Source organism: Cetorhinus maximus, chromosome 26, assembly GCF_964194155.1.
Source record: "Cetorhinus maximus chromosome 26, sCetMax3.hap1.1, whole genome shotgun sequence".
In the NCBI taxonomy this organism is placed as follows: Eukaryota; Metazoa; Chordata; class Chondrichthyes; order Lamniformes; family Cetorhinidae; genus Cetorhinus; species Cetorhinus maximus.
In genome coordinates, this window is record NC_135904.1 from 29,499,737 (window position 1) to 29,526,244 (window position 26,508).

Genomic DNA, 26,508 nt, shown 5'->3' on the forward strand with positions numbered 1-26,508 from the left:
AGAGACACATTGAGAGTGTGGTGTGAGCAGATAATCAAAAGATGTCACAGACAAAAGGGTCAAAGAGGTATTGAAGGTGGTGGTCTTTGTCTGAGAAAAGTGCTAATTAAAGTGCTTTTAGCTTTTTGTTTTTATCTTTGTACTTAATTCCCCTTGCCTATTAAAAATCTAACTTTGCCTTGAATAAATTCAATGACCCAGCTTTCTAGGGAAGAGAATTCCACATACTAACCACCCTCAGAAAAAAAAAAATCTGTCTTAAAAGGGAGACTATTGTTCCTAAACTGTCTCCTAGTTTTAGTCTTCCCCACAAGTGGAAATGTCCTCCTGGTATCCTAATATCAAGTCCCCTCAGGATCTTATGTTTCATTAAGATCACCCCTCATTCTTCTAAACTCAAATGGGTATAGACACAACCTTTCTTCATGATTTAAGCCCTTCATCTCGGGATGTAGTTGAGTGATCGTTCTCTGTACTGCTCCTAACAATACTTTTTAAAAAAAGACCAAAACTGTACAGTATTTCAGATGTGGTCTCACCAGTACCCTGTACAGTTGCAGTAAAACAGTAACCTGACACTTAGATTCTGATATAAAATGAAACATCCAATACAATATAGGAGGCTATTGAGCTCTATCTGCACCAGCCCTTTTGAATCTAGATAGTCCTAACTCCTCTGCTCTTTCCTCATCTCTCTGCAATCTTTTTCCTTAGCTATTGAAACAGCACATTCCAAACCCTTGCCACTTGTTGCATAATGAAATTTTTCATGTTATTCTGGTCCATTTGCCAAAAAACATTAAATCAGTGTGCTCTAGATATTGACCCTTCAGCTATTATGCTATGTAAACCTTTCATGATCTATCAAATCTCCTTTTGGGTTTCTCTACTCAAAGGATATCCAGAAATAGGAGTGGGGGGGTGGGTAAAGAAATGATCCTTGTGGACACCAGATGCAAAGATGTGGGAATGGGAAGCAAAGCCACTATAGTCAACTCCCCAGCTACAACCAGTTAGTCAAGAATGGAACCAAGTGTGCTGTGAGCTAAAGGCTGAACTGGACTACCCATATAAATACTGTGGCTACCCATATAAATACTGTGGCTACAAAAGGTCAGAGGCTAGGAATCCTGTGGCGAGTAACTCAACTAACTCCCCAAAGCCTGCCCACCATCTACAGGGCACAAGTCAGGAGTGCGATGGAATACTCTCCACTTGCCTGGATGAGTGCAGCTTCAACAACACAAGAAGCTCAATCCCATCCAGCACAAAGCAGCCCACTTAATTAGTACCTCTCCAGAAACATTCACTCCACCATCCCTGGCACAGTGACAGCAGTGTGTACCATCTACAAGACTCCTCAGACAGCACTTTCCAAACCCTTGACCACTATCAGCTAGGTGGTAGCATAGCAGCAGACACATGGGAACACCAGCACCTGGAAGTTCTCCTCCAGGCCACATACCATTCTAATTTGGAAATATATCAACATTCCTTCACTGTCACTGGGTCAAAATCCTGGAATTCCCTCCCAAACAGCACTGTGGGTGTACCTACACCACATAGACTGCAGCAGTTCAAGGCAGCAGCTCACCACCACCTCCATTGGCAATTAGGGTTAGGCAATAAAGGCTGGCCTAGCCAGCGATGCCCTCATCCCATGAATGAATACTTTTTTAAAAAGTCAACCCATCACAACCTTCCTGCTGTCCTTCCATCATCCCAGGCTTGAATCCTCCTGTCCCACGCACCTTGATGAAGCCCATACATACCTTCAGCATTCTCCAAATGGTAAAAAGCAACGGTCATTAACTCCATGAGCTGCAATCATGACTACCCCATCCTCATTAACTTCCCTGCCAAATCCACATCAGTTGTCTGTTGGAGCCTTCAAGTAGATGATTCATCACCAGCCTTCTAACTACAGTGCCCACTCCCTAACGCCTTTAGCATTCACAATCTTATTGTGGATGATTGCACTGACATCCTAGCTCCTTAACTGTACTTAACTAATTTTGGCCACCAGCCCAAGCCAGTGATATGCATAGCTCAAAATCTCAATTTAATAAATCCCACAATTCCTCTGGTACTTGAAAATAAAGTGGAAGGTGGAGGGGGTAAAACAAGTTAATTTGATCAGAGGTTGTGTTTTTTATGCCTTCCAAGCCCTGCTGCATTTGCCCAAGATATCCTATCTCTTCTGCTCCCTGCACTGGAGTGGTGGCTTCTTAGTAATTTTAAATTCCATCTCCACTTCCTTGCTTTGTTGAATTCACTTCAATCCAGTACTCAAACCCTTTCCACACACAATCTTTGCAAAGTGTGCAATTTTACTCTGTTCATTTTCGACAGCCAGAATATTAAAACCAGAGGCAGGTGGTGTAAATCAATTAAGTACTCCCGTGAGTGCAGGTCAATTTGCAAAATACTTCTCAGCTACCTGGGAGCACATTCATTTTAAATTTTACAGTTTAAGACAGCCTTTTCAATTCACTGCTTAACTGCAATCGAGAAAGAACCATTTTGTCCTTGATTTAAAGGACACAACTACATTTGAAGTTACAGCTAATGGTTTGGTACAGTAATAGGTTATATGATTAACTTTACAGCCCATCTTAGTTGACATTTGTGAGAATCACTATAGACTGCATTACATGGAATTTACAGCATAAAAACATGCTTCACATGATCCTTCTCCCACCCTATCAATATAATTCCTTTTTCCCTCATGTACTGAGCTTCCTGTTGAAAGAATGCATGCTACCACATGGAATGGTTGAGGTGAATAGCAAGTTCCATATTCACTGGGTAAAAGTTCCTCCTGAACTCTTACTGGATTTATTAGTTACTTATATTTATGGCCACTCCAAGTGGAAATATCTTTACATCTACCCTATTGAACCTGTTATTTTAGTGTCAGTAACTTGTACCTAGAAAGGGGATCAAGAACACAATGATTGAGCAATATTGGTTGGTTGGCTGAATTAACCATCACTCAGTATTCAACCACCAAGTAAAATACACATGATCAACACCCCTGCTTTATCACAACAAAGGTACTTTTGAACTCAATCAATATTCTGGCAATAGTACTGATTACTTGTGCTCCAGAGCTTACCACATCCCTAGCCAAGATGCTCCAGTACAGCTACAACAGTGGCATCAACCCAGCATTGTGGAAAGTTGCCCAGGTATGTCCTGTACACAAAAAGCAGGACATATCCTATCTGCCTAGTTACTGCCCCATCAGTCTACTCTTGATCAACAGTGCTATCAAGCAGCATGTCCTCAGCAATAACCTGCTCAGTGACACTTTGGGTTCTGCCAGGATCACTCAGCTCCTGACCTCATTACAGACTTGCTTCAAACATGGACAAAAGAACTGAACTCCCGAGGTGAGAGTGACTGCCCTTGACATCAAGGCAGCATTTGACCGAATGGGGCATCAAGGAACCCTAGCAAAATGAATCAATGGGAAACTCTGCTGGTTGGAGTCATACCTAGCACAAAAGAAGATGGCTGTGGTTGTTGGAGGTCAGTCATCTTAAGCTGCTTCATCAATGCCCTTCAAAAAGGTCAGAAGTGAGGATGTTCACTGATGATTGCACAACGTTCAGCACCATTCACAACTCCCCAGATACTGAAGCAGTGCTTGTCCAAATGCAGCAAGACCTGGACAATTTCTAGCTTGGGCTGACAAGTGGCAAGTAACATTTGCGCAAGTGCCAGGCAATGATCACCTCCAAAAAAAAGTATCCATCACCCCTTGACCTTCAATGACATTACCATCACTGAATCCCTTAACATCCTGGCAGATACCATTGACCAGAAACTTAACTGGACTAGCCATATAAATACTGTGGCTGCAAGAGCAGGTCAGAGGCTAGGAATTCTGTCCACAATCTACAAGGCACAAGTTAGGAGTGTGCTGGAATACTCTCCACTTGCCTGGATGAGTTCAGCTCCAACACCACTCAAGAAGCTTGATACGATCCAAGACAAAGTAGCCAACTTGATTGGCACCCCATTCACTCCCTCCACCATTGACAAACAATGGCTGCAGTGTACCATATACAAGGCTCCCTCAACAGCACCTTCCAAACCCACAACCATCTAGAATGACAAGGGCAATAGATGCATGGGATCTCCACCATTTGGATGTTGCCCTCCAAGCCACTCACCATCCTGACTTGGAAATATATCACCGTTCCTTCACTGTTGCTGGGTTGAAATTCTGGAACTCCCTCCCTACCTACGCCACATGGACTGCAGTGGTTCAAGGCAGCAGCTCACCACCATCACCATCTCAAGGGCAATTAGGGATGGGCATTAAATGCTGGCCTAGCCAGTGACACCCACATCCTGTAAATGAATAAAAAATCCTTCCTGCTAATACAAAAACTCAATTGAAGATCCAACGTTTCCACTCCCTTTCACCAAATTGATGGCAGATCAGCCTGTGGTCAGTTTTGGGTGGAAAAAAAAGATCAATTACAGAATATTTAGATCAAGGTGTACAACATTCAAGCCCTAGTATCCCAATCTACTTGACTCATTCATTCCTCCAGCAGGTAGTTGTTGCCAACTTTAATCTGCATCCAAGTTCAAAGACTATGGTGTCCACATCACCTGTCTTTCACTTAGTTCTTAAGTGGGCAAACAGCCACACCACAGAACTAACATTTGTCAATCTTGAAGCTGATGTAATGGATGGCATTGGAACTGGAACGACTTCGTTGATGCAGCTGTGGTTCAGGCACATTCATGGACAGAGGAGCTTCATATTTCAACTGGGTATGTTGCTGAGCTGGGAGTGCTTGGTGTCAAATATTGGTCTACCTCAAAACATTGTATTCCATTCCTCCTTACCACTGAAGCTTTTTACATTTTGGGATGATTGAGGATTGAAAGAAGTACACAAAGAACGAACACGTTAAAAAGGTTTTTATTGCTTGTCAATTAATGCCAACTTCATTCCTAGTGACAAATATATTACAGATTTTAATGAAATGTTTCACAATACAAAAATCCGCATCAGTCCAAACTTTCTGTACAATTTCATCCCAGGACATGCTGGGAAATCTTATCCTTAATAAATTTGAACTTAAAAAAATAAGTAAACTGACTGGCTTTTTCCTTCTGTTTGATGTGACCTTTAGTCTTTAAGTTAAAAATGAGGTAAAATGAATGTTTTCAACCATCTACTTCTTGCCCAGGGCTTTCTCCAAGTTGTTCTTTATGGCATCCAGGAAGTCAGTAGTGTTCACATAGTGCTCATTCAATCGTACACTGAAGGAAAAGTAGAACACATCCAAATTTAGGGAGACAGGAGATGGAAGGTAAACTATGTTCCTTCCATTAAAGCAAGTTTTATTTTAAAATCTAGGAACATCTGGTATTATCCACACATTTGATCGTCTATGTTGGGGAAATTTAGTCGTCAACATAAAAGGAAAAATAATTCCTTGATCTATAGCAACTACATGGGTAACAGATTGTCGGTTAGCTGATCCCTGCTTGCAGCCTTCCTTCCTAACCAGGTAACCTTAGTGCAGTTCCATTATAACCTATCCCCTCACCCCTTCCCCACCTCCCCACACTCCAAAGGCAGGCTGCACTGGAAACCAGTGGCATACCACAGGGATCTGTGCTGGGTCCCCTATTATTCATCATTTATATAAACGACATAGATGACAATGTGGGGGGTAGGATTAGTAAGTTTGCGGATGACACAAAGATTGGCCGGATGGTTAACAGGTTGAATGTCTTGGGCTACAGGAAGATATAGACCGGATGGTCAAATGGGCAGATAAGTGGCAAATGGAATTTAACCCTGAAAAGTGAGAGGTGATACATTCTGGAAGGATTAATTTTACAAGTATTCAATGAACAGCATGACACTAGGAAGTTCTGAGGAACAAAGGGACCTTGGCTTGTGTGTCCATAGATCTCTGAAGGCAGAGAGGCATGTTAGTGGGGTGGTGAAAAAGGCATGGGACACTTGCCTTTATCAATCGAGGCTTAGATTACAAAAGTAGGGAGGTCATGTTGGAGTTGTATAGAACCTTGGTGAGGCCACAGCTGGAGTACTGTGTGCAGTTCTGGCCGCCACATTATAGGAAGGATATGATTGCACTGGAGGGGGTGCAGAGGAGATTCACCAGGATGTTGCCTGAGATTAAACATTTAAGTTATGAAGAGAGGTTGGATAGACTTGGGTTGTTTTTGTTGGAGCAGAGAAGACAGAGGCGACCTGATCGAGGTGTACAAAATTATGAGGGGCACGGACAGGGTGGATAGGGAGCAGCTGTTCCCCTTAGTTGAAGGTTTAGTCACAAGGGGGGTTATGGGGGGGGGATGTGAGGAAAAACCTTTTTATCCAGAGGGTGGTGACGGTCTGGAATGCGCTGCCTGGGAGGGTGTTGGAGGCGGGTTGCCTCACATCCTTTAAAAAGTACCTGGATGAGCACTTGGCACGTCATAACATTCAAGGCTATGGGCCAAGTGCTGGTAAATGGGATTAGGTAGGTTAGGTGCTTCTCACATGTTGGTGTAGACTTGATGGGCCGAAGGGCCTCTTCTGCACTGAGATTCTGTACATCAAGCAGCTATACCATAGCAAGTGAGGCAAGCTCCCATAACTCCTAGCCTCTTCCAGCCCAGCATCAATACATGTTTGATACTAGCTTCGCCTTGCCCAGCTTCCTCACCATATATTCTGTGGGACTTCCTACTCCACACCTCCAATCAGCCAAAACCCCAGGCTCCCACCTTTGTCTCCAATCCACACAATGCTCAGATTGGCCAGTTCAATCTGGATCATAACTGACGCTCTGAAGACAGTACCTAGTCCCCTACTTTTTTTAATGGGACTTTTACCTAGGGATCCTGTGCAACCAACAGAAAGTGACAACCTGAGCCTTGCTGTAGGCCTCTTTGGGAGGTAGAGCCAGGAACAATTATTTTTGGCTTATGACCACTACAGATCAATGAGTTCATTCTAAATGACCTTGCATATCTCAGAATAACCTGATGCTTATTTTACAGGTAAAATTTCTCAGTACTGGAAAAATATAATACAACTTACTGACTGAGGCCATGGATACAACCAGCCAGATCCTTAGTCATGACACCACTCTCAACTGTTTCAACACACACTTGTTCCAGTATCTGAGCAAACCTTTTTAAAAAGAAAAAATAATGTTAAGGTGCATTTAGGCTAGCATTTAAATGCTTAACAAAATGTTACCTTGCTAGGACAACAGTAATTAAAGGTGCAGTGAATTACAGCATTAATGCATTAAACACAGGGTCATTGTCCAAAATTAAACTCATAGGGTCAGTATTCCTAGCTAAATGTGTCCATGATCTCAATATTTACATCCTCAATCAATTCACAAGGAGCCTCATCTTTTCTGTTCAGTTATGAGGCAGAGGTAGAATAACTTAGACAATAACTCCTGGAAGAAACGAGATATAGCAGATTTCTGATTTCCAGGCCAAACCAAACCAGGGAAGGCACATGACAACTGTTAGCGGTGGCTTAAATTTTACAACCATCTATCATAACTGCAAATGAAATGAATCAGCATTTTAAATTTTATCCTATTCTAAAGTGTTCACAACTATTTCTCTGGTCTCAGTCATAAAACACCAATTTGTTTGCCCGTTTTACCTGATGAGTTCTTGATTGCCATCCAGCTTTCCACGGTGTTCAAGGCCCCGAGTCCAAGCAAAAATACTAGCAATGGGGTTAGTGCTAGTAGGATTGCCCTGCAACATACACAAGATTAGCCCACTCCTACCAATTGATGGTTTCAGTGAAGGAGCGCTACACTAAAGTTTAAGACTCAAACTTTAAGTTTGACAAGTGAAATCAGAGATGCAACTCTAAATATCAAAATTATCTTAAGGAACCATTTACCATCTAAATAGTTACCATCTAGGAGAGATGGCAGCATAGGGATAATGTCACAGGACTAGTAACCCAGAGGCCCAGGCTAATACTCTGGGGACATGGGTTCAAACTCCACCATATTAATAAAACTGGAATATAAAACTAGTCTCAGCTATGAGAGCTATCATTGATTTTCATCAAAACCCATAGGACTAATGTCCTTCAAGGGAGCAAATCTGCCATCCTTATCTGGTCTGGTCAGCTTGTGACTCCCGGCTCAATATGGTTGACTCAAACTGCCTTCTGAAATAGCCTAGCAAGCCACTCAGTTCAAAGGCAATTAGGGGTGGGAAACAAATGCTGCCCACATCCCATGAAACAATAAAAATTAAGAGGTCTGAATGAGCATGGGGAGATTTGCTTTCAATGGTTGGTGGTTCAGTGACCAGCAGAGACAGATTTAAGGTAATTGGCAAAAGAGCCAGAGTGACAATAGAGTTTTTTTAAATTAATGCCATGAATTAAGATGTGGAATGTTATGACTAAAAGCAGATTCATAGTAAGCTTTCAAAGGGGAAGATATGTACTTAAATGGGACTAATCGGATAGTTCTTACAGAGTTAGCACAAGCACAATGGGCAGAATGGCCTTCCATTGTGCCATGAGGTTTATATACTAAATTCCCACAGTAACAAATGTATACTTCAAAGGTGGAGGAAACCTTACATTGTTAACATGAAAGACTGCAAGAGATATATATTTAAAACTAATTTACATTGAGCTCCTATTGGTCTTAGTGTAAACAAGGAGGGGATTCTGGTTAAATCCACTCCCCAAGTCTGACTGTAGTGTGAATTAAATTTGAAAGGATACCAATGCCTACAAGCATGTAGTTAAGTTGGGCCCAGGTTTTAAAATCAGCTCTTGTGCTCAATACTCAATACATTCTCAATACTCATTTAGGGAAAGTGATTCAGAGGGTGTACAATTAAAACGTGTATATTCACAGGAAGTACAGAGCAACCGTGTCAACACCAAGGTTGTGTAGAGCAACTAGCTAGACTGTGTGTTCCTCGGAGATTGACTCTTGTTGCCTAATGGAATTCCATTTTCATCAAGTTAACACACCATTAACGCAAAAAATTCTGTGCGCAATGAAAATGAGAAGATTGTAGCACAGAAACAGGCCACAAAGCCCACCAAGTCTACGTTGGTACTTTCACTACAAAAAACATCTAGTCCCAAGCCCCCTTATTGTCCCATATTTCTCTATAAAACTATCACATTTCCTGCAAATTAATTTATGGACTTGGCTTCAATATCAATTTGAGATTCTAATTACCTTAATTCTGTGACTAACTTAAAATGTTTTCCCTTAGTCATCTAACAGTTCCCCACTTTATTAAACAGGCTCCAGGTTACTTTTAGCAATCAATTCATTCTGATTGGAGTCAAATTTCACTCTTCACCTCTAATACTTGCTCATCTTTCAGTCATGAACAATCACATCTGAAACATGAATGACTGAAATCACAAGTTCTGGAAGAGTGGAACCACAGGGCAGCAAATGTTTGCTGAAGACTTAGTAGTAAGTGCATGACTCTGCTCCACTGCAGACAAAATGAGAGTAAAATGCAAAGCTTCTCTCCCCCAGCCCCATATAAAAAAGCTGCTGAGACACTTGACACGCTCAAACTTGAGAATTGCATTCCCAGTTACATAATTTGGATAAGTACATACAAGAGGAGTCCACAAAAATCTTCACCAAAAGGCTAAGGCGGACAAGACCCATCATAAATTTGTCAGCTGTAACCAGTCTCAATCTTACCTTCTGGTGTTCTCTGTAGTGGCGTGTGACTGTGCCATGGGCTGCCTCTGCTTCAATGGTCTTTCCATCAGGGCAAACCAAAACAGAAGCCATCAAGCCAAGAGAGCCAAATCCTGGAGAGCAAAGTAAAAAGGAACTGCATAAAAAAAAAGGAACCAGCATATTTTGTTCAGGGTCTAACATGGTGCACAAATACTTAACATAATAAATAGGAGACTATACAGCCCCTCTAGCCTGCTCCATCATTCAATATGATAATGGCTGATCTTCTGCCTCACCTTCACACTTTCCTGCCAATTTTCATATCTCTCAATTGAGTGACCAAAAATCTCAGCCTTGAATGTCCAACGATGGAACATTCACAATCCTTTGGAGCGGAGAATTTCAAAAAGACTCCAGAAGAAAATTCTCATCTCAAACTTGGATGATCAAAGTTTTATCCTGTGCAGTGATGTTCTAGATTCCCCAGCCAGGGGAAACCAGTTCAGTGTCTACCCTATCAAGCCGCTTCAGAATTTTGAATGTTTCAATGAGGTCATCTCATTCTTCTAGAGTATAGATCCAATTTACTCAGCCCTCATCATAGGATAACACTCATACCAGGAACTAATCTAGTCAACCTAAGCTGTACTGCCTCCAAGGCATGTATCCAAAGAATATAGAGACTGCATTGTACTCCAAAGCCCTATATAAAATTGTAGCAAGACTTCCTTATTCTTGTACTCCAATCCCCTTGCAATAAAGACCGACATGTCATTTGATTTCCGAATTGCATGCCAACTTTATGATTCATGTACATCATCTAGGCCTCTAACATCAACATTTACAAGTTTCACACTTTAAAAATATTCTGCTTTTGTTCTTGTGACAAGCATAAGCTCACACCTTCCCACATTATACTCCATCTGTCACCTGGTTGCCTACTCAACCTATTTATATATATTTACAGCCTCTACGCTCTCCTCACAGCTTACAAAACTATATGGGAATGGGTCAGCGAATTTAGATATTACTGTCAGTTTCTTCATCTAAGCCATTATAGATTGTAAAAAGCAGAAGCCCCAGCACCAACCTTTGTTGCACTCGACTAGAAAATGCCCCATTTATCCTTATTCTCTGCTTCCTTTCCATTAACCAACTAATTGGCCTGTAGTTGTGTTTTCTCTTCCTCTTCTTGAATAGCAGTGTTACATTTGCTAACTTCCAACCTACAGGGACCATGCTAGAATCTAGGGAATTTTGGGGAAAAAAAATCAGAATCTGGGCATCTCAATCTCCGCAGCTACCTCAGAACCCTAGTATGTAGGCCATCAGGTCCTGAGATTTGTCGGCTTTTAATCCCTTAGGTTTCACAAAGGCATTTACTCCGCTGATATTGATTAGCTCAAGCTTCTGATTCTTATTAGCCCCTTAGTTACCCTCTACCTTGTATGGAATTGGTCTTGTGAAGTCACAGTCAATGTTTGTTCAATATATTTCTGCCATTTCATGATAACTTCCCAAATCAGGAACCAACATCTACTTCAGCTACTTTCCTTTTTATATTCCAGGCTAGTTTACTCAATTTCATCTTTTTCCCCTTTTTGCCAAATTTTTGGCCACTGCTGGTTTCTAAACTCCCAATCCTCAGGCTTACTTCACAACATAATGAGCCCTCTCCTTTAGTACTCTTAACTTCCCTTGTAAGCTACAGATGGATTTTTCTTGCTGAGTTTGCTTTTAAACTTTTTTTTTAAAGATTAATTGTTTCTTCAAATGTTTCCCATTGTTTATTTACCCAGTCTTAGCAGCTCACCCCTCAAATGAAGTAAATTACATAGGTATAAATTTAAGATTCTTGTTTTGGACTCAAGTATGTCACTGAAAACTTGATATGAGCTTCAATTGTATGACGATCACTTGCCCCACCAATTCCTTCAAGGATATTTTACTCTTGGTTATTATTCAGTCCCCTCTGGACAGGTGCCTGGGAATGTAACAAGTGGTTGATTGCGTGGCTTGGATCACACCAGAAGCCACTTGGGCAGCCCAAATCTTTTACTGAGCTCACTACGTTCGGCCTTTCCAAAAAAAAAACGGCACAATGCAGAATGAAGTACATATAGCCAGCAGTCCGGTACAAATTTGGGGATAATCAAATTGAGCCAATAACATTACAAAGGAAGGAAGCATGCAAACCTACCTATTTCAAATATGATTCTACTGAAAATTATTTTTTTGGTTTAATCCTCATATTTGCCAGTTAGAGCTGAACCACAGCACCTCTCTTAGGCTCTTAGCAGCCACTGGGTGATGTGGACTTTGTCTGTTCAAAGTCGGTGTTAAAAATCCTCTGGGTTTACAGCATGAATCCTGTCTTGTACTATTTTAAGTTACTGCCACTGAGCAAGTCTAGCCTCAGCCAAGGAAACTGCATCCAATCCTTGAGGTGGCTGTGGGCTGAAGAAACTGCTTTATTAATTTTGGCAGAACTTAGACATGGAATGCTTGGAACAGCAACATTCAATTGCATCTGAATATTGAAAGCATTTACACTAGATATGTTAAACAGTTGAATTTCTCTTTTTCTTTCAGCTGTTTTGTGCCGATGCTTAACCCTTTGGATTTTGCTTTGTACTAATTTCCTTGCACATGCCACCAACCAAAAGTTCAGGAAAATTTTCAGTTAGTGTTATACTCACAGGAGACAACTTAAAAGTACTTGACCTAGTATTACAAAAAACAGTATCGGACTATGTCTAATAATCAAAACAGGAAGTGCTGGAAGAACTTGGCAGGTCTGGCAGCCTCTGTGCAGAGAGAAAGGGTTAACATTGAGTTCAATATAGGACTCCTCAACCCATGATGTCTCAAATTAGAAACCATCCAGAACTGCCATTTTCACAAGTTTTTATTTGAGTCGGAGGTCAAGGCCAAGGAAGAGAAGGAAAAGAAAGCTTGCAAAGAAGAATACATTTTTCAGTTAGTGCGCATATTTTCTAATGTATACAAACTATTCAACAACTTCAGAAGTCCATGCACAGAAAAACTTTTAGATGTGTGCACACTTCAAGTTATAGATTGTCACGGGCACCAATGCCTGCTGTCAACAGCACAATGCAATTAGGATCAGCTCTGAAAATACCTTTGAGTATTACTGGCAATCATAAGCATGTGAGATATACACTAAAAAAGCAAAACGCCAACTCTGAAAAAGCCCTTAACTGGTGTGATGGATAATCAACTACAAGTTCCTGCACAGCAAAACTTACCACTCACCCTCATTTCTGTATCCAGGTTTAAATCAAACAAAAATGAACTTATTTTTTGGAAAAACTGCAAGTCAGTATTCCACTTGTAGCAAAAAACTCTTGTAACTGTTACAAAACAGCAAACCCTGCCAAAACAGTAATTTCCCAACACTATGCCACTTCCAATTTTACTTCCACCAAGGTAGAAACATGTACTCTGCTACTATAGTCAGGGATGTGGGAACTCAAGTAATAATGCCTCCAAGAGGGCCCAAAAAACTCAGCAAATCTAGAATGTTCACTAAGAGTTAAAAGGCTGGCTCCCCCTCTTATGATTAAGTAACAGGCAATCACCTTGAGCTAGAATATCAGACTGCACATCACCATCATAGTTCTTGCAAGCCCAAACAAAACCACCAGACGACTTCAGTACTTGAGCAACCATGTCATCGATGAGTCGATGTTCATACCATATACCAGCCTTCTCAAAGTCTCCTTTGTACTTTCTGTAGGGAGGGTAAAAAAAAGACAGATCAGTGCAACAAGACAATCAGCACTCTGGCAATAATTTTAATTACAGTGCAACTAGTTACAAGCAGTACAAAAGACGGATTTTACCCCAAGTCCTGGTCAAAACTGTTAGTTCATTTGTTCTTTGCTCCTATTCAGCCCAATCCATGCATCACCCACCTCCAGCCAGTGACACTGTAGCCCATTTAAACAATATATGGGCATGCTTCCATTTTGTTCATTCTTGACCTTACTGCACTTTTCCAAAAGACAACTCAAACTCCAGTGGGACGATTTAGGATTTCAGTATTCACATACTTAAAATACACTGGTTTTAGGAATACCCAGAGGTTTTAATATTAATCTCCAGACACGTTCAAAAAATTAAATTCAAATGCATTGATATTAAATTCTTGGGCTAATATGACTGGAAGAGAGAAAGGGGGCAACACTTACTGCTGAAAAACCTCCTCAAAGATGTCTTTGAAACGTCCATCATAAGCCTTTAAAATAGTATTCTTTGTGCTCATGTAGAGAGGCCACTTTTTCTGCAGGGCATACTGAAAGCAGCTGTGAGCAAAGCCATTGATGGACTAGAAAAAAAAGCAAGAAAAGTCATTTGGACTGGAAAACGCAGGCACTATCCAAGTATTGCATTTCAGGGTCATTCCCCACCGTGTCAGAACACCACGCTGATGGAGGGACTGTCTGCCATCGGGACTGTTGCCAGTTTTCATTTCACACCAGAATTTGCAGTCTCACCCAAAAAATTTTCATCTTTACTTGCACTAAGTTCAAACTATTCATCCAGAAAGTCACCCAGCTACATCACCCAGAATAGAAAAGCTGATTTGCTTAAAAATAAAGGCATGAAACTTCTAAATGCTGATTTTCAGAGACTTGAGTGTAATCATGCAAGGAACACAAAGCCAGCATGCAGGTACATTAAGCAATGAGGAAGACAAATGGCACACTGGTCTTCAGTACAAGGGGGTTGGAGTACAATAAGTCAGTCTGCTACCATGAAAAAAAGGCTTTGATGGGATCACATGGAGTAGTGTGAAGTTTTGGTTTTCATGCCAAATGAAAAATACATTTGCATTGGAGGTGGTATATATCAAAGGTTTACTAGACCAGTTCCTGCATTAAGAGGATTGTCCCATGACAAGGCTGAATAAATTGGGCCCATAGTCTTGAGTTTGGAAGAGTAAGGGGTTGAAACAAATAAAATTCTGAAGGGGCTTGACAGGATAGAGAGAGGTTGCTTCCCCTGGCTAGGAACCGAGAACATGGGGTCAATCATTTAGGGCTGAGATTAGGAGAAACTTCACTGAGGACTGTGAATCTTTAGAACTGTCTACTCAAGGGTGGTTGATGGTCCAATGCTGAGAATATTTAAGTCTGAGAGATTTTTCATCTGAAAAACAAGAGATTTGGGGAACAACAGGTGGGAAAGTTGAATTGAGGCAGAAGATCAGCCATGATCATACTGCATGGTGCAGCAGGCAAGGGGGGTGCATGGTGTGCTCCTGCTCCAATTTCCTATTGCCTTATAAAATAAGATAGACTATCACCAATAAATTCAATAGGGATTTCAGGAGGAACTTCCTTAGAGTGTGGTTAGAATGTGGAACCTGGAGTTGAAACAAAGCAGAAACTAGATAAGTACAGGAAAAGGTACAAAAGGACATGCTGATGCTGAAAGATGGGAAAATACTTGTGCAGAGTTTAAACACCAGCACAGATGTTGGGCCGAATGCCTATTTCTGTGCTCAAAAATCTTTTGCAATTCTGTTACCTCCCCACAAGTGAAGTGAGATTCTCTTTCACTCTTACTTCCCTCCCAACTTTATGAACGTATGAAATAGGAGAAGTAGGCCATTCAGCCCCTCAAGCCTGTTCTGCCATTCAGAAGATCGTGGCTGATCTGGTTGTTTTAAATTCCACATTCCCATCTACCCAATAATCCCTTGCCTGAAGAATCTACCTCTGCCTTAAAAATAGTCAATGACCCTGCATCCACATCCTTCTGAGGGAGAAAGTTCTAAAGTCACACAGCCCTCAATTTCTCCTCTGTCCTAAAAGGGCGACCCCTAATTTTAAAACAGTGCCCCCTCGTTCTGGGATCACCCACAAGAGGAAGCATCCTTTCCACATTCACCTCACCAATACTGTTCAGGATCTTATATACTTCAATCAAGTCACCCCTTACTCTTCCAAACTCCAGTGGAAACAAGCCCAGTTTGTTTAACCTTTCCTCATAAGACAATTCGCTCATTCCAGGTATCAATCTAGTAAACCTCCTTTGAACCATCTCCACAGTTAAATCCATCCTTAAAAAAAGAGAACAAAACTGCATGCAATATTAGAGACGTGGTCTCACCAATGCCCTGTGTAACTTAAGCATAACATCCTTTTGTGTTCAGTTCCTCTTGCATTCCATTAGCCTTAATTACTTGCTGTACCTACATAACTGTGACTTGTGCACCTCAGAATTCTGCAGCCGTACTCCAATTAAGTAATACTCGGCTTTTTTATTCTCCCTGCCAAAGTGAACAACCTCACATTTTCCCACATTATATCTGCACCATGCTAATATGTTACCACCTACATCACAAGTTTTTATTTTCCACAATAAACCTTTGATGTGGCACCTTATCAAATGCCTTCTGGGAATCCAAATTCAGCACATCTACAGGCTCCCCTTTATCCAAAGGGCATTTTTTGTCACTCCAAAGAACTCCAATAAATTGGGTAAACATGATTTCCCTTTCGCAAAACCATGCTGACTCTTCCCAATTGCCTTGAGTTTCTTTTAAGTGCCCAGCTATAACCTCCTTAATGATTCAACACCTTCCCCAATACAGACATCAAGCTAACTGGCCTATAGTTTCCTGCACCCACCCCCTACCCCAGGTAGAAAACACAATGGAGAATCAGGCTGAATATAGAAGGACCAGAGGGGAAGTGAAGAAAAGCAAGGAGAGAGCATGAAAACAAAAGGGAATCCCAAGGTCTTCTATAAGCATGTAGATAATAAAAAGGGTGGTAAAAGAGTAGGGCTGATTAGGAACAAAAAGGGGGATTTGCACGTGGAGGCTGGAAAAATAGCAGAGGTGTTGAACTAGTACTTTATCTGTCTTTACAAAGGAAGAGCTTGCTACCCAGACCAAGGTGAGAGGGGAAGTAACTAGTATACTAGAAGAACTTACAATCAGAGGAAGGTGGTGTTGAAAAGGCTCTCTTTACTTAAAATAGATAAGGTACCAGGACCAGATGAGATGCATCCAAGAGTACTGAGGGAGATGAGTGTGGAAATTGCAGAGGTACTAATGATAATCTTCCAGTCTTCCTTAGACACAGGGGAGGTGCCAAAGGACTGGAGAACTGCAAATGTTACACCCTTGTTCAAAAAGGGGTGCAAGGATAAAGGTGACAACTACAGGCCAGTCAGTTTGACATCAGTGGTAGAGAAACTTCTGGAAACTATAATATGGGATAAAATCAATAATCACTTAGACAAGTGCAGGATAATTAAGGAAAGCTAGCATAGATTCATCAAGGGAAAATCATGTTTAACTAACTTAGGAGTTTTTGAGGCGGTAATAGAGAAAATTGATAAAAGAAATGCTGTTTATGTGCTATATAAAGATTGTCAAAAGGCATTTGATATAATGCCACACAGACTTGTGGGCAAAATTCTAGCTCATAGAATAAAGGGGAAAGTAGGCACTTGGTTGAGAAATTGACTGAGTACAGTAGCGATACATGTTTTTTTTCCAGATTGGAAGAAGGTTTGTAGTGGAGTTCCTCAAGAGTCAGTGTTGGGACCCTTGCTCTTCCTGATATACATTAATGACCTAGACTCTGGTGTGCATGATTTCAAAATTTGCAGGTGATAAGATTGGAAACGTTGTCAACTGTGATGGCAATGTCTTGAACTTCAGAAGTTCAAGACATGTTGGTGGATTGGACAGATTAAGTGGCAGATGAAGTTCAATGCAGAGTAGTATGAGGCAATTCATTTTGGCAGGAAAGATATAGTGAGACAGTATAAAACAAAGGGAGAGCTTCTAAAGGAGGTGTAGGGAGAAGGACCTCAGCGTATACAAACATCATTGAAGATGGTAAGGCATGTTGAGAGAGCAGTTAAAGCATATAGTATCGTAGGCTTTATAAATAGGTACATTGAGTACAAGAATAAGGAGCTCATGTTGAACTTGTATAAAACACTGGTTAGACCTCATCTGGAGGGTTGCATCCAGTTCTGGGCAGCATATTTAAGGATGTGAAGGCATTGGAGAGAGTACAGAGGAGATTCACAAGAATGATTCCCAGGGTGAAGAACTGTCACTAATGAGGATGGATTGGTGAGGTTGGGACTCTTTTCCTTGGAGAAAAGAAGGCTGAGAGGAGATTTGAGAGGTATTCAAGATCCTGAGGGGAATGGACAGGGTAAATAGTGAGAAACTGTTCCCACTCAAGAGAATATCAAGAACTAGAGGGCACAGATTCAAAATAATTGGCAAGAGTAAATGCGATGTGAGGAAAATTTTTCACCCAGAGGGTGGTTGGAGTCTGGAACAAACTTCCTAAGAGTAGTGGAGGCAGGTTCGATCAAGGTATTCAAAAGGAATTGGGTTGCTACCTGAAAAGAGAGAATGTGCAAGATTACAGGGATAAAGCAGGGGAGTGGGACTTGGTGGAATGCTGTTTGAGAGCCAGTGCTGACTTGTTGGGCCAAATGGCGACCTCCTGCACTGCAGTGATATGCTTTTTGCTAAGTTCGATGTTTTTCTTAGCTTCTTTAGCTAACCACAGAAGGTAGGTCCTCCCCTTACAATTTTTCTTTATAGTAGGAATATACTTACTCTGAAATATCCTCTTAAAACGTCTAGCATTGCTATCTTTTAATTTCAAGTTCTGATGAAGATCTACGACCATCTTTTCTTCAGGGATCTGGGTTCTAAATGGCCAAAATTGATCGAGGACTCAGCTCCCCTCACCCACCAACCTCCGGCCCTGCAGAAGCTGCGGCAGGCAGATTACAAGCACATGCAAATATATTCTCTGAAGTATTTGCTGCAACCTGGCTGGATTGAATTACAGACCTTAGGTGCAGACCTTTTGTTTTCAAAGTTCAAGCCCCCACCAACCCCACAGTGGAGTCCAGAAACCACAGCTTCAAAAACTGAAGACACCAAGGTTTGTGGGTTATCTCTCCATAGTGGGCAACAGTTCCCCCTACTTAGGAGGTACACAGCAATCAAAATGTGGGCTGAAACTCCTGCCCTCACTCTCCATTTCAGAAGAAACAGCAAACATTCCCAACAGTTGAGAAATTATAATTGAGAATCTCTGGATTCACCTCATCAGTGTTGTACATGCCCATTCCAACACCACCTCCAGGAAAGTTATACACCTCCCACTCCTTGACAGCACTGGCATCCTTTGGAGTGAAGACCAACTTGAATTTACCAGGCTTGTCCACCACAAAGTCTGTAGCTTTGTACTGGAAGAAAAACAACACAAGTTAATTATAAATATAGGAATGCACAAATACCTTTGAATAATTTAAAATAAAAGCAGTAATTCTACAGAATTAAGCATTTTACTCTGCTTATAGAGAATGAAGGTGCAGAATGCTAGGCAAAACTCATGAAAGAACTGTATTAAAATGAATGGAATTTAAATTGATAAACCAGTATGCCCAAATAGCTCATGTGCCTAAATACAAAACTAAGGTGCTAATTGTAATTTCTTAAGCAATTTTTATTTTCAAGAGGGTGAAGAATATTACATTTTTATTAAGAGGGGAAAGCCATAGCCCAGCCTAGTCTCTCAAGGCATTAGCAACAAAACTACAAAAGACATCAATAAAGGAATTGCTAATCAATGCTTAAAAGGCATGGACTAAGCAGGGGCAATCAAGGCAGATTAGAACTAAGCGAGAACAAAAGGAACATGTGCGCATTTCCACTATACAAATTTCCTGCATCACTTGAAGCCAAAAGCAGTTTTCCAACCCATTTTGACCTGTAACAAACAGACATGCACTTCACTATCTCAAGAGTAACCAGAGTTTGTTTACTTAGACTACAACTGTAAATTATTTCTTTAAAAGTCTGACTGGAGCACAATTCAGAACAATTACTGCCTTGCAAGTGTACACATTTGACACATGCTGCATGCTTTATTAGTTTAGCCAATGAGTCAGTGGTTACATAATACAATCCTTGTTCCGATTAAGCCATTTCAGTCTGGTACATGAACTACCATATGGGTACAGTCTACAATGTCATATATCCTGTGGAAAGGAGGTCAGGTTAAATTAGCTCTGAAGGGGAACCATACAGACTTGAAACATTAACTCTGTTTCTCTCCACAGATGCTCCCAGACCTTCTGAGTTTTTCCAGTATTTTCTGTTTTATTTCAGGTTAAAATAGTGTTGTGTTATCAGTTGTTGCTACTGCTCATAGTTAAAAGCAATGCATTTCTTGGCTCACGGCTTCCTTCCCAGCACCAGGTAGATCAACCACCAACATCTGGAACAACCACATTGTTGGTGTTCATGATCCTGTTGTACAATCAGATAGCACAGTGCTAAAATGATTACCATTTCAGGAGATCTACTTCAAACAGATGGCATTTGATCAACTCAGTGATTGCAAAGCACTGAAAGGCCCTTGGTGAAATCCAGCTAACTAATTTGGACAGTAATGTGCTGCAACATCCTCTTCTCCCAAGTTCTGACTTTCTAGGCTGTTCTCACTTGTTCATCCTATAACTAACTACTTGATATTGCAGCTAGAACTCATGCATCTGTTCCCTTCAAGGAGCCCACCAACTCACTCCAAAACATGAGCCATTACTGTAGAATATGTAGGTATCTACCAGGAGATGGGATAAGCTAACGTGCCATTTCCAAAGGAACTTTTGAACTCTGGTCTCTAATAACACAAGCAAACAATGGAGGTTATTCTACATTAATGTTCACTTCATCATAGCAATGAGCATAACAGGAAGGAGTTTCTAACCACTAGCAGCACTTTTGTGAAAAAGTGTCAGTCATCGCTGAGTGGCATTGTGATCATAAAATACAATGAAAATGCCCTCAAATCCTGCCCAAGAGAGATTGATACCCACCAATAAACTAGTCTCATTTAAACTGAACATTTAAATGTGTCCAAATTTGAGAAAGTTAATCACTTAGCAATCAAGGAATAAGATCACACACCTGGTCACCATGTGCATGTCTGCCAATGGTGATGGGTTTAGACCAACCAGGAACAAGTCGAGGGATGTTGTTGCAGATAATTGGTTCACGGAAGACTGTACCACCCAAGATGTTTCTGATTGTACCATTTGGGCTCTTCCACATTTTCTTCAGTTTAAATTCTGGAAAACCAGATCATTTGGTAAGTTGACTTGAACAGACTGAAAGGAAAGACTAAAGAGTTGTAATGCAATGCATTCACAATGATGCCAAACTTAGCAGTGTGAATCAGTTGTGAAGACCCAAAATGACTGAAACAAAAGGAAATATTGGTCCAGTTTCAGCTCAAGATCAGGCACTGGATTCAAGCTACATTTGTGCTGCAATTGCAGAATTGGTACAAATAAACTGCTTCACATGGCCCTAGCAAATTACATACACATATTACATATGTATGAACAGAATTTACAGCACTGGAACAGGCCCAATTAGACTGTGGTATTTATGATCCACACAAGTCTCTCACAACCCTACTTCATCTAGCCCTGTCAGCATATTCTTCTACCTCACTTATCTAGCTTCCCCTTCAAGACAACCATTTGGTAGCAAGACCCAGATTCTAATCATTCCCTGAGAAGACGTTACAAGTGCAGATGCATCTTAAGATAATGAACTTGTTACATACCATTCAAGCAATGGTCGTATGGTCTGGTTAAGTAGCTCTCCAGTCATCTATTTGTAAATTGTGCATTACCACCAATACATTTTTTTTAAACTTACTTACATTAGCTGCCCTCATTTATGTTTTGCATCTGTAGTTATGCATCACCTCCGCCAGGTCATTGTCCCTTCCACTGATCTGACAATTTTCAGTATGCTTTCATACCTCTGAGCGAATGCTAAAATTGAAAGTAATTTTTCTACCTTACTTCACTTCTGATTAGTTATCTTTTTGATATGACTTGTTAGTAATAGAGTACATATTTATCCTAGATTGACAGCATTACAAAATGTGCACATGCTCATTCTATAGTAGCAGCCGGTGTCAGCAACATTTTGGTCAATTAATAAGTGGGCAGTCAGTCAAGATTGGGAAGGTTTAAGGAGGAATGCCAGAGTTGTCAGTTTATCTTGTCTAATAGCATTTGATTTGTCAGCAACAGAGCAAGGTTAAATATCCTTGACTTCTGATGTCCTCCCACCACCTACAGATATTCTTGCACATACTGAGGTTTCAATATACCTCAAATCCATGTATACCTAGATTATGTTCAACTAATAAATTATATGTCACAGATTAACATTAAATCAGTTCTTTTGGGGCTCACAGCTGAATAGGTTATCCCAAAACATTTCAATCAATGAAGTGCTTTTGAAGTGCAATCATCGTAGTAATTTAGGGAATCCAGTCAATCTACACACAGCATCATTCCACGAACAATGAGATAAACAATTAGGTCATTTTTCTTTAAAACATTGATGGAATCACAGAATCACAGTGTAGAAGAGGCTCTTCGGCCCATCAAGTCTGTACCAACACGTGAGAAGCACCTGACCTACCTAATCTCATTTACCAGCACTTGGCCCATAGCCTTGAATGTTATGACGTGCCAAGTGCTCATCCAGGTACTTTTTAAAGGATGTGAGGCAACCCGCCTCCACCACCCTCCCAGCCAGCGCATTCCAGACCGTCACCACCCCCTGGGTAAAAAGGTTTTTCCTCACGTCCCCCCCCATAACCCCTCTTGTGACTAACCCTTCAACTAAGGGGAACAGCTGCTCCCTATCCACCCTGTCCGTGCCCCTCATAATTTTGTACACCTCGATCAGGTCGCCTCTGTCTTCTCTGCTCCAACAAAAACAACCCAAGTCTATCCAACCTCTCTTCATAACTTAAATGTTTCATCTCAGGCAACATCCTGGTGAATCTCCTCTGCACCCCCTCCAGTGCAATCACATCCTCCCTATAATGTGGCGACCAAAACTGCACACAGTACTCCAGCTGTGGCCTCATCAGGTTCTATACAACTCCAACATGACCTCCCTACTTTTGTAATCTATGCCTCGATTGATAAAGGCAAGTGTCCCATATGCCTTTTTCATCACCCCACTAACATGCCCCTCTGCCTTCAGAGATCAATGGACACACACGCCAAGGTCCCTTTGTTCCTCAGAACTTCCTAGTGTCATGCTGTTCATTGAATACTTCCTTGTCAAATTATTCCTTCCAAAATGTATCACCTCTCACTTTTCAGGGTTAAGTTCCATTTGCCACTTATCTGCCCATTTGACCATCCCGTCTACATCTTCCTGTAGCCCAAGGCACTCAACCTCACTGTTAACCACCCGGCCAATCTTTACGTCATCCGCAAACTTACAAATCCTACCCCCCACATAGTCATCTATGTCAAATAATAAATATTGATCAGGAAACCAGGAGAACTTTCCTGCTCCAATAGTGCCATAGGATCTTTTACATTCATTTGAAAAAGTAGAAAAGAGAGTTTAATATCTCTTCTTAAGAGAACACCAACAGTGTCGCACTCCTTCCCCATACTGAAGTGTCAAACCGGGTTATACAGTCAAGTCTCTGGAGTTGGGCTTGAATCAGAGTTTTTGACTCAGAGGCAAGAATGCCTTAACATAATTGCATCCAAACACTGGCAAGAGGCACACTGCAATTTTATTAGTTCATAAACAGGTGGGACTATAATTGTGAACATTGAGGAACCAAGCACAACAGTTATTTTAGTTTTTTGGCATTAAGATATAAAGTATTTCAACACAAATTAAATAATATTTAACTTATGTAAGAGTGGATTTTTATTCTATACAAACACACAACTTAAAGATTAAAAAAAACATTTACCCACTACTCTGTCCTCATCAGGAGTGATCGTGGCACATTTGACTGCAACGTGATACTTCTGGGTTGCAAGTGCAGAGTCAATAGTGACTTGATCATCAGTGGCATCCCGGTGTGGCAAACCCAGGTCAAAATACTTCATCTCCACATCAACATTAGAAAGGATGAGCTGCAGAAAGAAGTTTCTGATAAACAATGTACTCCAGCTTGCAAGATGTTAGATCAGCAAGAAACCTTCAAAATTTCAATTACAAAACACGATCTCTAGAGTATATCATGCTTTCCTCAAAATCATTCAGCACTGCCAGTTTTATGACAATGGATGATTAATTAAATACTAGCAATTTGTCGTGGCAATTTTGCCAAATATCGTGACAGGGCCATCATCCTCCATTCCAGATGTATTTTTTGGTTGAGAAGAAAAGATTTATGACCAGTACCCTCAACTCAAATGCTAAAAGATAGCCCCAGTTACTGGCACCATGACAAGTGTTAAACACCCTTTCTTACAGCATGCAGCAGAGTATTATAAAAAAAAATCACATACCCAAAGCAGCTGACTGTTCAACTACACAGCCTACTCAATTGTAGAGGGCAATTTTTAAGAATTGCAATAACATGCAAACACTAAAGATAGTGGATCAAAATTTAGAAACTTTAACTAAAAATCCAAATTGTTCTGACTACGGCCTTAGCAGATTCTGTCCCTTCCCTTGTTGCTGACTCCTATCCATCCACATGCTGGTTAAAACTGTACCACGTGCAGTCTTGGCATTAAGTTCTAGACTGAGTTTTAAACCAGCTACATTCTATGTAGACATTTATTTTCACAGCTAAACATGCCAACATCCCCCTCCCATCACTGAAACTTATCTATGCCTTAATTCTAAAACATGGCTACTTTAGATAAAACATTTATTGCTGGCCTCCCATCCATCACAAGTTTTATCTTGTCCAAAACTTTGTTCCACATATTTTGTCCTTAGTACTGCTCCTCCATCAGCCTGCTGCCATCACCAACTGTTCCCTGCTCTCCCAACACATTCAGTTCAAAATCCTTGTCTTAGTTTAAACCTGGCCAGGGCCCCACCTTACCCTTAATCTCATCAACCAATACCCTTAGCACTCCATTTAGTTTTGTACACAACCATCCACACTCTGCATCCAAATATTGGGGGCAGTGGTTTTAGCTACCTTGGTCCTGCTGAGAACTCTGCCCTAAACCTCTCCATTTGCTTCCCACCTTGAAAAATCTCAAAGCCAGCTTTTCAACAAAGTCTTCAGTTGCCCCTCTGAATCTCCCTTCATGGTTCAGCTTACACAGGTTGCAAAGCACCTTGCACTGTTCAAAGGGGTTGCAACTTTTATGGCAACAGGAGACAAACGTGCATGTATGAGCAGCAAACTGAAATTTAGTTCTGAAATTTTGCAGAATTAACTGTGCAGACTAGAGATAAACTTCACAAAATTCAGCATTTCCTACAAAAGGATAGCTGGAAACCAATTAAGTTTGCTGCCACCACTTTACTGAAAATTAATTTATGCTTTGATTTGATGAGTTTGTCACACAATCACTGTGCCAGATCAGTTCACTGTATTTAAAAATCAGGCTAGGACCAATGTCCTGGCAATCAAATAACTATCTCAAAGCAATGGAAGAGTTCCTGCCAACACCCAATGTCCATTCGTCCAAAGGTACACTCAAAAATACATTAAACTATTGATGCCAATTCCTTCTTTCTGCATCTTGAGACACTAGCCAATTTAAAATTAAAGGTGCTATACATGAACACAAATCATTTGTGACAAGATCACTTAATTAATGACAGTGATAAAGAAGTTTGAACTGCAGCAATTATTGAGACATGGTTACTGGATGACCAAGGTTAGAACTAAATATTCCAGGTTCTTGATTTATAGAAATGATAGGGGATAAAATGGTGGTGTAGCTCTGATAAAGGCATGACAAAGAAAATATCTTAGCAAAGAAAATCAGAACGTAGAATCAGTATGAGCAGAGGCAAGAAATAACAGCAAGAAAATACTGGTGGGTGTAGTTTATAGGCCCCCTAACAGTAATCATTGTTGGCGAGAGCGTAATTCAAGAAATCAGGAGCATGTGCAATATTCCTAGTGATTTTAATCTTGCTATAAGCTGGACAAACCAAATGGAGGAGAAGTAGCTCAAGATGAGTTCATGGAACACATTGGAAGCAGCTTTCAAGAACACATGGAGGAACTAATAACCTGGATTTAGCGTTGTAGTCAATGTCATATTGCACAATCTTGTAGTTATATTGAAGTGAGATAACGTGATTTTTTTTTTTACATCACATTGGACAGTGGTTAAGTCAAACTAATGTCTTAAAATTTAAAGAAAGGCAGTTACAGATGTATGGTCAGGGTGGGGTGTGTCAGTGGAAGGGGTTAAGCTGGCCAAGGTAAATTGGAAATTTAGATTGAAAAATATGACAACGAACTAGCATAAGAAAATAATTGAAGTAATGTGTAGTTTACAATAAACATGCATTCCATCAAGTGCAAATTCCAATAGCACAGTAGTCAAATGGCAATATCAGCAAGAAATATAAAAAACACATTGCAAGAGCTTTTACAAACATGCAAAAAGCAAGATTACTGAACATAAGTGTGGGAACCTTACAGGCACAGATAGGAGAAATTATAACAGGGATTAAGAAAACGGCAGATACTAAAACAAAGTGCCTTCACATGAAAGGACAAAAACACAATTGTAGGGGACCAAGGATCTAATGAGAAAGGAAAATAATGTATTTAATGTTAGCAAAGAAAAAGTACTGGAGAAATGAATGGGACTAAGTCAACAATCTCCATGGATCTGATGGTCTACATGCTAGGGTGTTAAAAGAGGTGGTTTCAGAGATAGTGGATGCATTGGTTTTGACCATCCAAAATTCCCTACATTCCAGAACTGCTGCTAT

The 26,508-nt window shown here is 40.7% G+C and overlaps 1 protein-coding gene across 1 annotated transcript in view; it reads right to left on the bottom strand.

The window, feature by feature from the left end:
• Positions 1-4,929: 4,929 nt before the first annotated feature.
• The window catches only part of idh2 (isocitrate dehydrogenase (NADP(+)) 2), a 32,224-nt gene continuing 10,645 nt past the window's right edge, over positions 4,930-26,508 (bottom strand). The window contains exons 3-11 of the mRNA XM_078530426.1: positions 23,552-23,717; positions 20,704-20,864; positions 18,834-18,977; positions 13,922-14,058; positions 13,310-13,461; positions 9,726-9,838; positions 7,676-7,773; positions 7,088-7,180; positions 4,930-5,289 (exon numbers count right to left, since the gene is read on the bottom strand). Of these exons, the coding sequence (XP_078386552.1) occupies positions 5,202-5,289; positions 7,088-7,180; positions 7,676-7,773; positions 9,726-9,838; positions 13,310-13,461; positions 13,922-14,058; positions 18,834-18,977; positions 20,704-20,864; positions 23,552-23,717 (1,152 nt within the window). The 3' untranslated portion in view covers positions 4,930-5,201. The remainder of the gene's footprint in view (positions 5,290-7,087; positions 7,181-7,675; positions 7,774-9,725; positions 9,839-13,309; positions 13,462-13,921; positions 14,059-18,833; positions 18,978-20,703; positions 20,865-23,551; positions 23,718-26,508) is intronic.